The 14,253-nt window shown below is 35.3% G+C and overlaps 1 protein-coding gene across 1 annotated transcript; it reads left to right on the top strand.

Moving 5' to 3' along the window:
- Positions 1 to 495: 495 nt before the first annotated feature.
- On the top strand, positions 496 to 1,539 carry LOC129953577 (uncharacterized). The gene has a single exon (XM_056066820.1). It carries the CDS (start codon positions 496 to 498, stop codon positions 1,537 to 1,539), a length of 1,044 nt encoding a protein of 347 aa, XP_055922795.1.
- Positions 1,540 to 14,253: the final 12,714 nt, after the last annotated feature.

The raw sequence follows: 14,253 nt of genomic DNA, 5'->3' as shown, positions 1-14,253 counted from the left end.
CATGATTAATGATGCCAAAATCGCAATTGACACCATACACAAAGTATTCAACGTCAATAAATATAAGTTACGTGTTTCCAACCCAACAGTTCCGTTAATGTATGGTTTACCCAAAGTGCACAAAAATGGAGATAAAATGAGGAAAATTGTCTCAAATGTAAGCTCCCCTTTTACAAACATAACCAAATGGCTTGTTAATGAATTACAAAAATTCGGAAATTTTGACGGTTTTTCAGTCAAGAACACATTTGACTTCGTTGACAAAGTAAAAAACATAGAAATTGAAGATGATGAAATTATGATTTCATTCGATGTAACGGCCTTTTTCCATCGATCCCTATTAATGAAGCAGTCGAAGCAATCAGAAATCATTTACTTAAATTTGATCTACCACCAGAAAAAACAAAAGCTTACATTGATTGCATCAACATTTGCATGAAACACAATTGTTTTCAATTTCGGGACTCATTTTATTCAAACGACTTCGGATGTAGTATGGGAAACGGCCTCTCGCCATATGTCGCAGAAGCTTACATGTGTAAATTTGAATCTGATTTAAAAAAAGAAGGTAAACTACCACGTATTTGGCACAGATATGTTGATGATACCTTTGCTGTAGTGAAGAAATCAGAAGCTGACAAAATACTCGCAACAATCAACAACAGATTCCATAGCATTAAATTCACTTTCGAGAAAGAGGATGACACCCTTCACACTTTGCCCTTTCTCGACCTTGAAATCAAGAGAAAAGGGAAAAACGTTGAGTTCAGTGTCTACAGAAAACCCACATCCACAGATCGATACATTACAAATGATTCATATTGCGCCTATAATCAAAAAATTGCAGCCTTCCATTCAATGGTTTACAGATTATGCCGTCTACCTTTATCAGTTGAAAGCTACATGAAAGAATACCAACAAATACTTCATATAGCTGATGTGAACGGCTACGATAAATTAGTCATAGACCATTTGATCAAAAAACACTCGAAGAAGTTAAAGCTCAGCAACATCAGTACGTTATTTGACCAAAACACAAGTTCAAATAAACACCGCGTCACTTTACCCTTCACCCCGAATATCACCAACAAGCTAATACATGTCTTTGCTAAATCAGAAATGAGCATTGTACATACAAACAACAACAAATTAAAATCTATCCTAGGATCAACAAAAGACAACATACCAACTAATCGATGCAGCGGCATTTACCAAATCTCTTGCTCTAACTGCAACAAAAAATACATTGGACAAACAAGAAGAGCTGCAGAGGTTAGATTCAACGAACACCATCGATCCGTAAAAAAGAAAGAGATAGACAAAGCAATAGCAGCCCACATATTTGACCCAAACAACGATAGTCCACACAAAATAACTTCTTTTGACGACAATTTTAAGCTTTTGAAAAAAGTAAACAAACCTAATAAACTGGACGCATATGAATCTATACATATATATATCAACAACAACCTCATGAACTTAGAACCTGGACCAATTGACTCCAAACTATTCAGCGCTATTAAGAAAGAGAATAGATAAAAACAGTACTTATCACACTCTTTGTTTTGTTTTGTTCTGTTTTCTCTTAAAGTCAAGCTTTTGTAAATTGTAATTTGTGTAATCTCTTTGTGTTTTTGTTTAATTGTCGTCCGCTGATGATGGTTCCGCAGTTGAGAACCGAAATGCATTCGTATTGAATAAAAAGTATTAAAATTTTAAAAACAACAACAAATTTTGTCTTTTTATAACGATTTTTGCGGTCAATAAGGAAAAACCTTTTTTAAATATTTAATGACTCATCTATATCTATAATGATAGATCTTGATTAGGAGTATCTTTTTCTAGTACATGTCAAGTATCTATTTTGAAGTCTTGATCGATTTTGGGGGTTGGGAAGGATCAGGTGATGGTTTTGGGTGTGATTTGATTTTCGTCTAGAACATCAAAAATCCTTCAGGATCCTCCAAAATGACTCATCTATATCTATAATGATAGATCTTGATTAGGAGTATCTTTTTCTAGTACATGTCAAGTATCTATTTTGAAGTCTTGATCGATTTTGGGGGTTGGGAAGGATCAGGTGATGGTTTTGGGTGTGATTTGATTTTCGTCTAGAACATCAAAAATCCTTCAGGATGCTCCAAAATGACTCATCTATATCTATAATGATAGATCTTGATTAGGAGTATCTTTTTCTAGTACATGTCAAGTATCTATTTTGAAGTCTTGATCGATTTTGGGGGTTGGGAAGGATCAGGTGATGGTTTTGGGTGTGATTTGATTTTCGTCTAGAACATCAAAAATCCTTCAGGATGCTCCAAAATGACTCATCTATATCTATAATGATAGATCTTGATTAGGAGTATCTTTTTCTAGTACATGTCAAGTATCTATTTTGAAGTCTTGATCGATTTTGGGGGTTGGGAAGGATCAGGTGATGGTTTTGGGTGTGATTTGATTTTCGTCTAGAACATCAAAAATCCTTCAGGATGCTCCAAAATGACTCATCTATATCTATAATGATAGATCTTGATTAGGAGTATCTTTTTCTAGTACATGTCAAGTATCTATTTTGAAGTCTTGATCGATTTTGGGGGTTGGGAAGGATCAGGTGATGGTTTTGGGTGTGATTTGATTTTCGTCTAGAACATCAAAAATCCTTCAGGATGCTCCAAAATGACTCATCTATATCTATAATGATAGATCTTGATTAGGAGTATCTTTTTCTAGTACATGTCAAGTATCTATTTTGAAGTCTTGATCGATTTTGGGGGTTGGGAAGGATCAGGTGATGGTTTTGGGTGTGATTTGATTTTCGTCTAGAACATCAAAAATCCTTTAGGATGCTCCAAAATGACTCATCTATATCTATAATGATAGATCTTGATTAGGAGTATCTTTTTCTAGTACATGTCAAGTATCTATTTTGAAGTCTTGATCGATTTTGGGGGTTGGGAAGGATCAGGTGATGGTTTTGGGTGTGATTTTAATTTTCGTCTAGAACATCAAAAATCCTTCAGGATGCTCCAAAATGACTCATCTATATCTATAATGATAGATCTTGAGTAGGAGTATCTTTTTCTAGTACATGTCAAGTATCTATTTTGAAGTCTTGATCGATTTTGGGGGTTGGGAAGGATCAGGTGATGGTTTTGGGTGTGATTTGATTTTCGTCTAGAACATCAAAAATCCTTCAGGATGCTCCAAAATGACTCATCTATATCTATAATGATAGATCTTGATTAGGAGTATCTTTTTCTAGTACATGTCAAGTATCTATTTTGAAGTCTTGATCGATTTTGGGGGTTGGGAAGGATCAGGTGATGGTTTTGGGTGTGATTTGATTTTCGTCTAGAACATCAAAAATCCTTCAGGATGCTCCAAAATGACTCATCTATATCTATAATGATAGATCTTGATTAGGAGTATCTTTTTCTAGTACATGTCAAGTATCTATTTTGAAGTCTTGATCGATTTTGGGGGTTGGGAAGGATCAGGTGATGGTTTTGGGTGTGATTTGATTTTCGTCTAGAACATCAAAAATCCTTCAGGATGCTCCAAAATGACTCATCTATATCTATAATGATAGATCTTGATTAGGAGTATCTTTTTCTAGTACATGTCAAGTATCTATTTTGAAGTCTTGATCGATTTTGGGGGTTGGGAAAGATCAGGTGATGGTTTTGGGTGTGATTTGATTTTCGTCTAGAACATCAAAAATCCTTCAGGATGCTCCAAAATGACTCATCTATATCTATAATGATAGATCTTGATTAGGAGTATCTTTTTCTAGTACATGTCAAGTATCTATTTTGAAGTCTTGATCGATTTTGGGGGTTGGGAAGGATCAGGTGATGGTTTTGGGTGTGATTTGATTTTCGTCTAGAACATCAAAAATCCTTCAGGATGCTCCAAAATGACTCATCTATATCTATAATGATAGATCTTGATTAGGAGTATCTTTTTCTAGTACATGTCAAGTATCTATTTTGAAGTCTTGATCGATTTTGGGGGTTCGGAATCATCAGGTGATGGTTTTGGGTGTGATTTGATTTTCGTCTAGAACATCAAAAATCCTTCAGGATGCTCCAAAATGACTCATCTATATCTATAATGATAGATCTTGATTAGGAGTATCTTTTTCTAGTACATGTCAAGTATCTTTTTTGAAGTCTTGATCGATTTTGGGGGTTCGGAATCATCAGGTGATGGTTTTGGGTGTGATTTGATTTTCGTCTAGAACATCAAAAATCCTTCAGGATGCTCCAAAATGACTCATCTATATCTATAATGATAGATCTTGATTAGGAGTATCTTTTTCTAGTACATGTCAAGTATCTATTTTGAAGTCTTGATCGATTTTGGGGGTTGGGAAGGATCAGGTGATGGTTTTGGGTGTGATTTGATTTTCGTCTAGAACATCAAAAATCCTTCAGGATGCTCCAAAATGACTCATCTATATCTATAATGATAGATCTTGATTAGGAGTATCTTTTTCTAGTACATGTCAAGTATCTATTTTGAAGTCTTGATCGATTTTGGGGGTTGGGAAGGATCAGGTGATGGTTTTGGGTGTGATTTGATTTTCGTCTAGAACATCAAAAATCCTTCAGGATGCTCCAAAATGACTCATCTATATCTATAATGATAGATCTTGATTAGGAGTATCTTTTTCTAGTACATGTCAAGTATCTATTTTGAAGTCTTGATCGATTTTGGGGGTTGGGAAGGATCAGGTGATGGTTTTGGGTGTGATTTGATTTTCGTCTAGAACATCAAAAATCCTTCAGGATGCTCCAAAATGACTCATCTATATCTATAATGATAGATCTTGATTAGGAGTATCTTTTTCTAGTACATGTCAAGTATCTATTTTGAAGTCTTGATCGATTTTGGGGGTTGGGAAGGATCAGGTGATGGTTTTGGGTGTGATTTGATTTTCGTCTAGAACATCAAAAATCCTTCAGGATGCTCCAAAATGACTCATCTATATCTATAATGATAGATCTTGATTAGGAGTATCTTTTTCTAGTACATGTCAAGTATCTATTTTGAAGTCTTGATCGATTTTGGGGGTTGGGAAGGATCAGGTGATGGTTTTGGGTGTGATTTGATTTTCGTCTAGAACATCAAAAATCCTTCAGGATGCTCCAAAATGACTCATCTATATCTATAATGATAGATCTTGAGTAGGAGTATCTTTTTCTAGTACATGTCAAGTATCTATTTTGAAGTCTTGATCGATTTTGGGGGTTGGGAAGGATCAGGTGATGGTTTTGGGTGTGATTTGATTTTCGTCTAGAACATCAAAATTCCTTCAGGATGCTCCAAAATGACTCATCTATATCTATAATGATAGATCTTGATTAGGAGTATCTTTTTCTAGTACATGTCAAGTATCTATTTTGAAGTCTTGATCGATTTTGGGGGTTGGGAAGGATCAGGTGATGGTTTTGGGTGTGATTTGATTTTCGTCTAGAACATCAAAAATCCTTCAGGATGCTCCAAAATGACTCATCTATATCTATAATGATAGATCTTGATTAGGAGTATCTTTTTCTAGTACATGTCAAGTATCTATTTTGAAGTCTTGATCGATTTTGGGGGTTGGGAAGGATCAGGTGATGGTTTTGGGTGTGATTTGATTTTCGTCTAGAACATCAAAAATCCTTCAGGATGCTCCAAAATGACTCATCTATATCTATAATGATAGATCTTGATTAGGAGTATCTTTTTCTAGTACATGTCAAGTATCTATTTTGAAGTCTTGATCGATTTTGGGGGTTGGGAAGGATCAGGTGATGGTTTTGGGTGTGATTTGATTTTCGTCTAGAACATCAAAAATCCTTCAGGATGCTCCAAAATGACTCATCTATATCTATAATGATAGATCTTGATTAGGAGTATCTTTTTCTAGTACATGTCAAGTATCTATTTTGAAGTCTTGATCGATTTTGGGGGTTGGGAAGGATCAGGTGATGGTTTTGGGTGTGATTTGATTTTCGTCTAGAACATCAAAAATCCTTCAGGATGCTCCAAAATGACTCATCTATATCTATAATGATAGATCTTGATTAGGAGTATCTTTTTCTAGTACATGTCAAGTATCTATTTTGAAGTCTTGATCGATTTTGGGGGTTCGGAATCATCAGGTGATGGTTTTGGGTGTGATTTGATTTTCGTCTAGAACATCAAAAATCCTTCAGGATGCTCCAAAATGACTCATCTATATCTATAATGATAGATCTTGATTAGGAGTATCTTTTTCTAGTACATGTCAAGTATCTATTTTGAAGTCTTGATCGATTTTGGGGGTTGGGAAGGATCAGGTGATGGTTTTGGGTGTGATTTGATTTTCGTCTAGAACATCAAAAATCCTTCAGGATGCTCCAAAATGACTCATCTATATCTATAATGATAGATCTTGATTAGGAGTATCTTTTTCTAGTACATGTCAAGTATCTATTTTGAAGTCTTGATCGATTTTGGGGGTTGGGAAGGATCAGGTGATGGTTTTGGGTGTGATTTGATTTTCGTCTAGAACATCAAAAATCCTTCAGGATGCTCCAAAATGACTCATCTATATCTATAATGATAGATCTTGATTAGGAGTATCTTTTTCTGGTACATGTCAAGTATCTATTTTGAAGTCTTGATCGATTTTGGGGGTTGGGAAGGATCAGGTGATGGTTTTGGGTGTGATTTGATTTTCGTCTAGAACATCAAAAATCCTTCAGGATGCTCCAAAATGACTCATCTATATCTATAATGATAGATTTTGATTAGGAGTATCTTTTTCTAGTACATGTCAAGTATCTATTTTGAAGTCTTGATCGATTTTGGGGGTTGGGAAGGATCAGGTAATGGTTTTGGGTGTGATTTGATTTTCGTCTAGAACATAAAAAATCCTTCAGGATGCTCCAAAATGACTCATCTATATCTATAATGATAGATCTTGATTAGGAGTATCTTTTTCTAGTACATGTCAAGTATCTTTTTTGAAGTCTTGATCGATTTTGGGGGTTCGGAATCATCAGGTGATGGTTTTGGGTGTGATTTGATTTTCGTCTAGAACATCAAAAATCCTTCAGGATGCTCCAAAATGACTCATCTATATCTATAATGATAGATCTTGATTAGGAGTATCTTTTTCTAGTACATGTCAAGTATCTATTTTGAAGTCTTGATCGATTTTGGGGGTTGGGAAGGATCAGGTGATGGTTTTGGGTGTGATTTGATTTTCGTCTAGAACATCAAAAATCCTTCAGGATGCTCCAAAATGACTCATCTATATCTATAATGATAGATCTTGATTAGGAGTATCTTTTTCTAGTACATGTCAAGTATCTATTTTGAAGTCTTGATCGATTTTGGGGGTTGGGAAGGATCAGGTGATGGTTTTGGGTGTGATTTGATTTTCGTCTAGAACATCAAAAATCCTTCAGGATGCTCCAAAATGACTCATCTATATCTATAATGATAGATCTTGATTAGGAGTATCTTTTTCTAGTACATGTCAAGTATCTATTTTGAAGTCTTGATCGATTTTGGGGGTTGGGAAGGATCAGGTGATGGTTTTGGGTGTGATTTGATTTTCGTCTAGAACATCAAAAATCCTTCAGGATGCTCCAAAATGACTCATCTATATCTATAATGATAGATCTTGATTAGGAGTATCTTTTTCTAGTACATGTCAAGTATCTATTTTGAAGTCTTGATCGATTTTGGGGGTTGGGAAGGATCAGGTGATGGTTTTGGGTGTGATTTGATTTTCGTCTAGAACATCAAAAATCCTTCAGGATGCTCCAAAATGACTCATCTATATCTATAATGATAGATCTTGATTAGGAGTATCTTTTTCTAGTACATGTCAAGTATCTATTTTGAAGTCTTGATCGATTTTGGGGGTTGGGAAGGATCAGGTGATGGTTTTGGGTGTGATTTGATTTTCGTCTAGAACATCAAAAATCCTTCAGGATGCTCCAAAATGACTCATCTATATCTATAATGATAGATCTTGAGTAGGAGTATCTTTTTCTAGTACATGTCAAGTATCTATTTTGAAGTCTTGATCGATTTTGGGGGTTGGGAAGGATCAGGTGATGGTTTTGGGTGTGATTTGATTTTCGTCTAGAACATCAAAAATCCTTCAGGATGCTCCAAAATGACTCATCTATATCTATAATGATAGATCTTGATTAGGAGTATCTTTTTCTAGTACATGTCAAGTATCTATTTTGAAGTCTTGATCGATTTTGGGGGTTGGGAAGGATCAGGTGATGGTTTTGGGTGTGATTTGATTTTCGTCTAGAACATCAAAAATCCTTCAGGATGCTCCAAAATGACTCATCTATATCTATAATGATAGATCTTGATTAGGAGTATCTTTTTCTAGTACATGTCAAGTATCTATTTTGAAGTCTTGATCGATTTTGGGGGTTGGGAAGGATCAGGTGATGGTTTTGGGTGTGATTTGATTTTCGTCTAGAACATCAAAAATCCTTCAGGATGCTCCAAAATGACTCATCTATATCTATAATGATAGATCTTGATTAGGAGTATCTTTTTCTAGTACATGTCAAGTATCTATTTTGAAGTCTTGATCGATTTTGGGGGTTGGGAAGGATCAGGTGATGGTTTTGGGTGTGATTTGATTTTCGTCTAGAACATCAAAAATCCTTCAGGATGCTCCAAAATGACTCATCTATATCTATAATGATAGATCTTGATTAGGAGTATCTTTTTCTAGTACATGTCAAGTATCTATTTTGAAGTCTTGATCGATTTTGGGGGTTGGGAAGGATCAGGTGATGGTTTTGGGTGTGATTTGATTTTCGTCTAGAACATCAAAAATCCTTCAGGATGCTCCAAAATGACTCATCTATATCTATAATGATAGATCTTGATTAGGAGTATCTTTTTCTAGTACATGTCAAGTATCTATTTTGAAGTCTTGATCGATTTTGGGGGTTCGGAAGGATCAGGTGATGGTTTTGGGTGTGATTTGATTTTCGTCTAGAACATCAAAAATCCTTCAGGATGCTCCAAAATGACTCATCTATATCTATAATGATAGATCTTGAGTAGGAGTATCTTTTTCTAGTACATGTCAAGTATCTATTTTGAAGTCTTGATCGATTTTGGGGGTTGGGAAGGATCAGGTGATGGTTTTGGGTGTGATTTGATTTTCGTCTAGAACATCAAAAATCCTTCAGGATGCTCCAAAATGACTCATCTATATCTATAATGATAGATCTTGATTAGGAGTATCTTTTTCTAGTACATGTCAAGTATCTATTTTGAAGTCTTGATCGATTTTGGGGGTTGGGAAGGATCAGGTGATGGTTTTGGGTGTGATTTGATTTTCGTCTAGAACATCAAAAATCCTTCAGGATGCTCCAAAATGACTCATCTATATCTATAATGATAGATCTTGATTAGGAGTATCTTTTTCTAGTACATGTCAAGTATCTATTTTGAAGTCTTGATCGATTTTGGGGGTTGGGAAGGATCAGGTGATGGTTTTGGGTGTGATTTGATTTTCGTCTAGAACATCAAAAATCCTTCAGGATGCTCCAAAATGACTCATCTATATCTATAATGATAGATCTTGATTAGGAGTATCTTTTTCTAGTACATGTCAAGTATCTATTTTGAAGTCTTGATCGATTTTGGGGGTTGGGAAGGATCAGGTGATGGTTTTGGGTGTGATTTGATTTTCGTCTAGAACATCAAAAATCCTTCAGGATGCTCCAAAATGACTCATCTATATCTATAATGATAGATCTTGATTAGGAGTATCTTTTTCTAGTACATGTCAAGTATCTATTTTGAAGTCTTGATCGATTTTGGGGGTTGGGAAGGATCAGGTGATGGTTTTGGGTGTGATTTGATTTTCATCTAGAACATCAAAAATCCTTCAGGATGCTCCAAAATGACTCATCTATATCTATAATGATAGATCTTGATTAGGAGTATCTTTTTCTAGTACATGTCAAGTATCTATTTTGAAGTCTTGATCGATTTTGGGGGTTGGGAAGGATCAGGTGATGGTTTTGGGTGTGATTTGATTTTCGTCTAGAACATCAAAAATCCTTCAGGATGCTCCAAAATGACTCATCTATATCTATAATGATAGATCTTGATTAGGAGTATCTTTTTCTAGTACATGTCAAGTATCTATTTTGAAGTCTTGATCGATTTTGGGGGTTCGGAAGGATCAGGTGATGGTTTTGGGTGTGATTTGATTTTCGTCTAGAACATCAAAAATCCTTCAGGATGCTCCAAAATGACTCATCTATATCTATAATGATAGATCTTGAGTAGGAGTATCTTTTTCTAGTACATGTCAAGTATCTATTTTGAAGTCTTGATCGATTTTGGGGGTTGGGAAGGATCAGGTGATGGTTTTGGGTGTGATTTGATTTTCGTCTAGAACATCAAAAATCCTTCAGGATGCTCCAAAATGACTCATCTATATCTATAATGATAGATCTTGATTAGGAGTATCTTTTTCTAGTACATGTCAAGTATCTATTTTGAAGTCTTGATCGATTTTGGGGGTTGGGAAGGATCAGGTGATGGTTTTGGGTGTGATTTGATTTTCGTCTAGAACATCAAAAATCCTTCAGGATGCTCCAAAATGACTCATCTATATCTATAATGATAGATCTTGATTAGGAGTATCTTTTTCTAGTACATGTCAAGTATCTATTTTGAAGTCTTGATCGATTTTGGGGGTTGGGAAGGATCAGGTGATGGTTTTGGGTGTGATTTGATTTTCGTCTAGAACATCAAAAATCCTTCAGGATGCTCCAAAATGACTCATCTATATCTATAATGATAGATCTTGATTAGGAGTATCTTTTTCTAGTACATGTCAAGTATCTATTTTGAAGTCTTGATCGATTTTGGGGGTTGGGAAGGATCAGGTGATGGTTTTGGGTGTGATTTGATTTTCGTCTAGAACATCAAAAATCCTTCAGGATGCTCCAAAATGACTCATCTATATCTATAATGATAGATCTTGATTAGGAGTATCTTTTTCTAGTACATGTCAAGTATCTATTTTGAAGTCTTGATCGATTTTGGGGGTTGGGAAGGATCAGGTGATGGTTTTGGGTGTGATTTGATTTTCGTCTAGAACATCAAAAATCCTTCAGGATGCTCCAAAATGACTCATCTATATCTATAATGATAGATCTTGATTAGGAGTATCTTTTTCTAGTACATGTCAAGTATCTATTTTGAAGTCTTGATCGATTTTGGGGGTTCGGAAGGATCAGGTGATGGTTTTGGGTGTGATTTGATTTTCGTCTAGAACATCAAAAATCCTTCAGGATGCTCCAAAATGACTCATCTATATCTATAATGATAGATCTTGATTAGGAGTATCTTTTTCTAGTACATGTCAAGTATCTTTTTTGAAGTCTTGATCGATTTTGGGGGTTCGGAATCATCAGGTGATGGTTTTGGGTGTGATTTGATTTTCGTCTAGAACATCAAAAATCCTTCAGGATGCTCCAAAATGACTCATCTATATCTATAATGATAGATCTTGATTAGGAGTATCTTTTTCTAGTACATGTCAAGTATCTATTTTGAAGTCTTGATCGATTTTGGGGGTTGGGAAGGATCAGGTGATGGTTTTGGGTGTGATTTGATTTTCGTCTAGAACATCAAAAATCCTTCAGGATGCTCCAAAATGACTCATCTATATCTATAATGATAGATCTTGATTAGGAGTATCTTTTTCTAGTACATGTCAAGTATCTATTTTGAAGTCTTGATCGATTTTGGGGGTTCGGAAGGATCAGGTGATGGTTTTGGGTGTGATTTGATTTTCGTCTAGAACATCAAAAATCCTTCAGGATGCTCCAAAATGACTCATCTATATCTATAATGATAGATCTTGATTAGGAGTATCTTTTTCTAGTACATGTCAAGTATCTTTTTTGAAGTCTTGATCGATTTTGGGGGTTCGGAATCAACAGGTGATGGTTTTGGGTGTGATTTGATTTTCGTCTAGAACATCAAAAATCCTTCAGGATGCTCCAAAATGACTCATCTATATCTATAATGATAGATCTTGATTAGGAGTATCTTTTTCTAGTACATGTCAAGTATCTATTTTGAAGTCTTGATCGATTTTGGGGGTTGGGAAGGATCAGGTGATGGTTTTGGGTGTGATTTGATTTTCGTCTAGAACATCAAAAATCCTTCAGGATGCTCCAAAATGACTCATCTATATCTATAATGATAGATCTTGATTAGGAGTATCTTTTTCTAGTACATGTCAAGTATCTATTTTGAAGTCTTGATCGATTTTGGGGGTTGGGAAGGATCAGGTGATGGTTTTGGGTGTGATTTGATTTTCGTCTAGAACATCAAAAATCCTTCAGGATGCTCCAAAATGACTCATCTATATCTATAATGATAGATCTTGATTAGGAGTATCTTTTTCTAGTACATGTCAAGTATCTATTTTGAAGTCTTGATCGATTTTGGGGGTTGGGAAGGATCAGGTGATGGTTTTGGGTGTGATTTGATTTTCGTCTAGAACATCAAAAATCCTTCAGGATGCTCCAAAATGACTCATCTATATCTATAATGATAGATCTTGATTAGGAGTATCTTTTTCTAGTACATGTCAAGTATCTATTTTGAAGTCTTGATCGATTTTGGGGGTTGGGAAGGATCAGGTGATGGTTTTGGGTGTGATTTGATTTTCGTCTAGAACATCAAAAATCCTTCAGGATGCTCCAAAATGACTCATCTATATCTATAATGATAGATCTTGATTAGGAGTATCTTTTTCTAGTACATGTCAAGTATCTATTTTGAAGTCTTGATCGATTTTGGGGGTTCGGAAGGATCAGGTGATGGTTTTGGGTGTGATTTGATTTTCGTCTAGAACATCAAAAATCCTTCAGGATGCTCCAAAATGACTCATCTATATCTATAATGATAGATCTTGATTAGGAGTATCTTTTTCTAGTACATGTCAAGTATCTTTTTTGAAGTCTTGATCGATTTTGGGGGTTCGGAATCATCAGGTGATGGTTTTGGGTGTGATTTGATTTTCGTCTAGAACATCAAAAATCCTTCAGGATGCTCCAAAATGACTCATCTATATCTATAATGATAGATCTTGATTAGGAGTATCTTTTTCTAGTACATGTCAAGTATCTATTTTGAAGTCTTGATCGATTTTGGGGGTTGGGAAGGATCAGGTGATGGTTTTGGGTGTGATTTGATTTTCGTCTAGAACATCAAAAATCCTTCAGGATGCTCCAAAATGACTCATCTATATCTATAATGATAGATCTTGATTAGGAGTATCTTTTTCTAGTACATGTCAAGTATCTATTTTGAAGTCTTGATCGATTTTGGGGGTTGGGAAGGATCAGGTGATGGTTTTGGGTGTGATTTGATTTTCGTCTAGAACATCAAAAATCCTTCAGGATGCTCCAAAATGACTCATCTATATCTATAATGATAGATCTTGATTAGGAGTATCTTTTTCTAGTACATGTCAAGTATCTATTTTGAAGTCTTGATCGATTTTGGGGGTTGGGAAGGATCAGGTGATGGTTTTGGGTGTGATTTGATTTTCGTCTAGAACATCAAAAATCCTTCAGGATGCTCCAAAATGACTCATCTATATCTATAATGATAGATCTTGATTAGGAGTATCTTTTTCTAGTACATGTCAAGTATCTATTTTGAAGTCTTGATCGATTTTGGGGGTTGGGAAGGATCAGGTGATGGTTTTGGGTGTGATTTGATTTTCGTCTAGAACATCAAAAATCCTTCAGGATGCTCCAAAATGACTCATCTATATCTATAATGATAGATCTTGATTAGGAGTATCTTTTTCTAGTACATGTCAAGTATCTATTTTGAAGTCTTGATCGATTTTAGGGGTTGGGAAGGATCAGGTGATGGTTTTGGGTGTGATTTGATTTTCGTCTAGAACATCAAAAATCCTTCAGGATGCTCCAAAATGACTCATCTATATCTATAATGATAGATCTTGAGTAGGAGTATCTTTTTCTAGTACATGTCAAGTATCTATTTTGAAGTCTTGATCGATTTTGGGGGTTGGGAAGGATCAGGTGATGGTTTTGGGTGTGATTTGATTTTCGTCTAGAACATCAAAAATCCTTCAGGATGCTCCAAAATGACTCATCTATATCTATAATGATAGATCTTGATTAGGAGTATCTTTTTCTAGTACATGTCAAGTATCTA

The sequence above is a fragment of the Eupeodes corollae genome, unplaced genomic scaffold (assembly GCF_945859685.1).
Source record: "Eupeodes corollae unplaced genomic scaffold, idEupCoro1.1 scaffold_158, whole genome shotgun sequence".
Taxonomy (NCBI): domain Eukaryota; kingdom Metazoa; phylum Arthropoda; class Insecta; order Diptera; family Syrphidae; genus Eupeodes; species Eupeodes corollae.
Note: the sequence above shows the minus strand (reverse complement) of the source record. Positions and strands in the feature narration are given on the sequence as shown.

Bases quoted from the DNA above. Each gene is read 5' to 3' on its own strand.
- LOC129953577 (XM_056066820.1), top strand. From the start codon at position 496: ATGGGAAACGGCCTCTCGCCATATGTCGCAGAAGCTTACATGTGTAAA.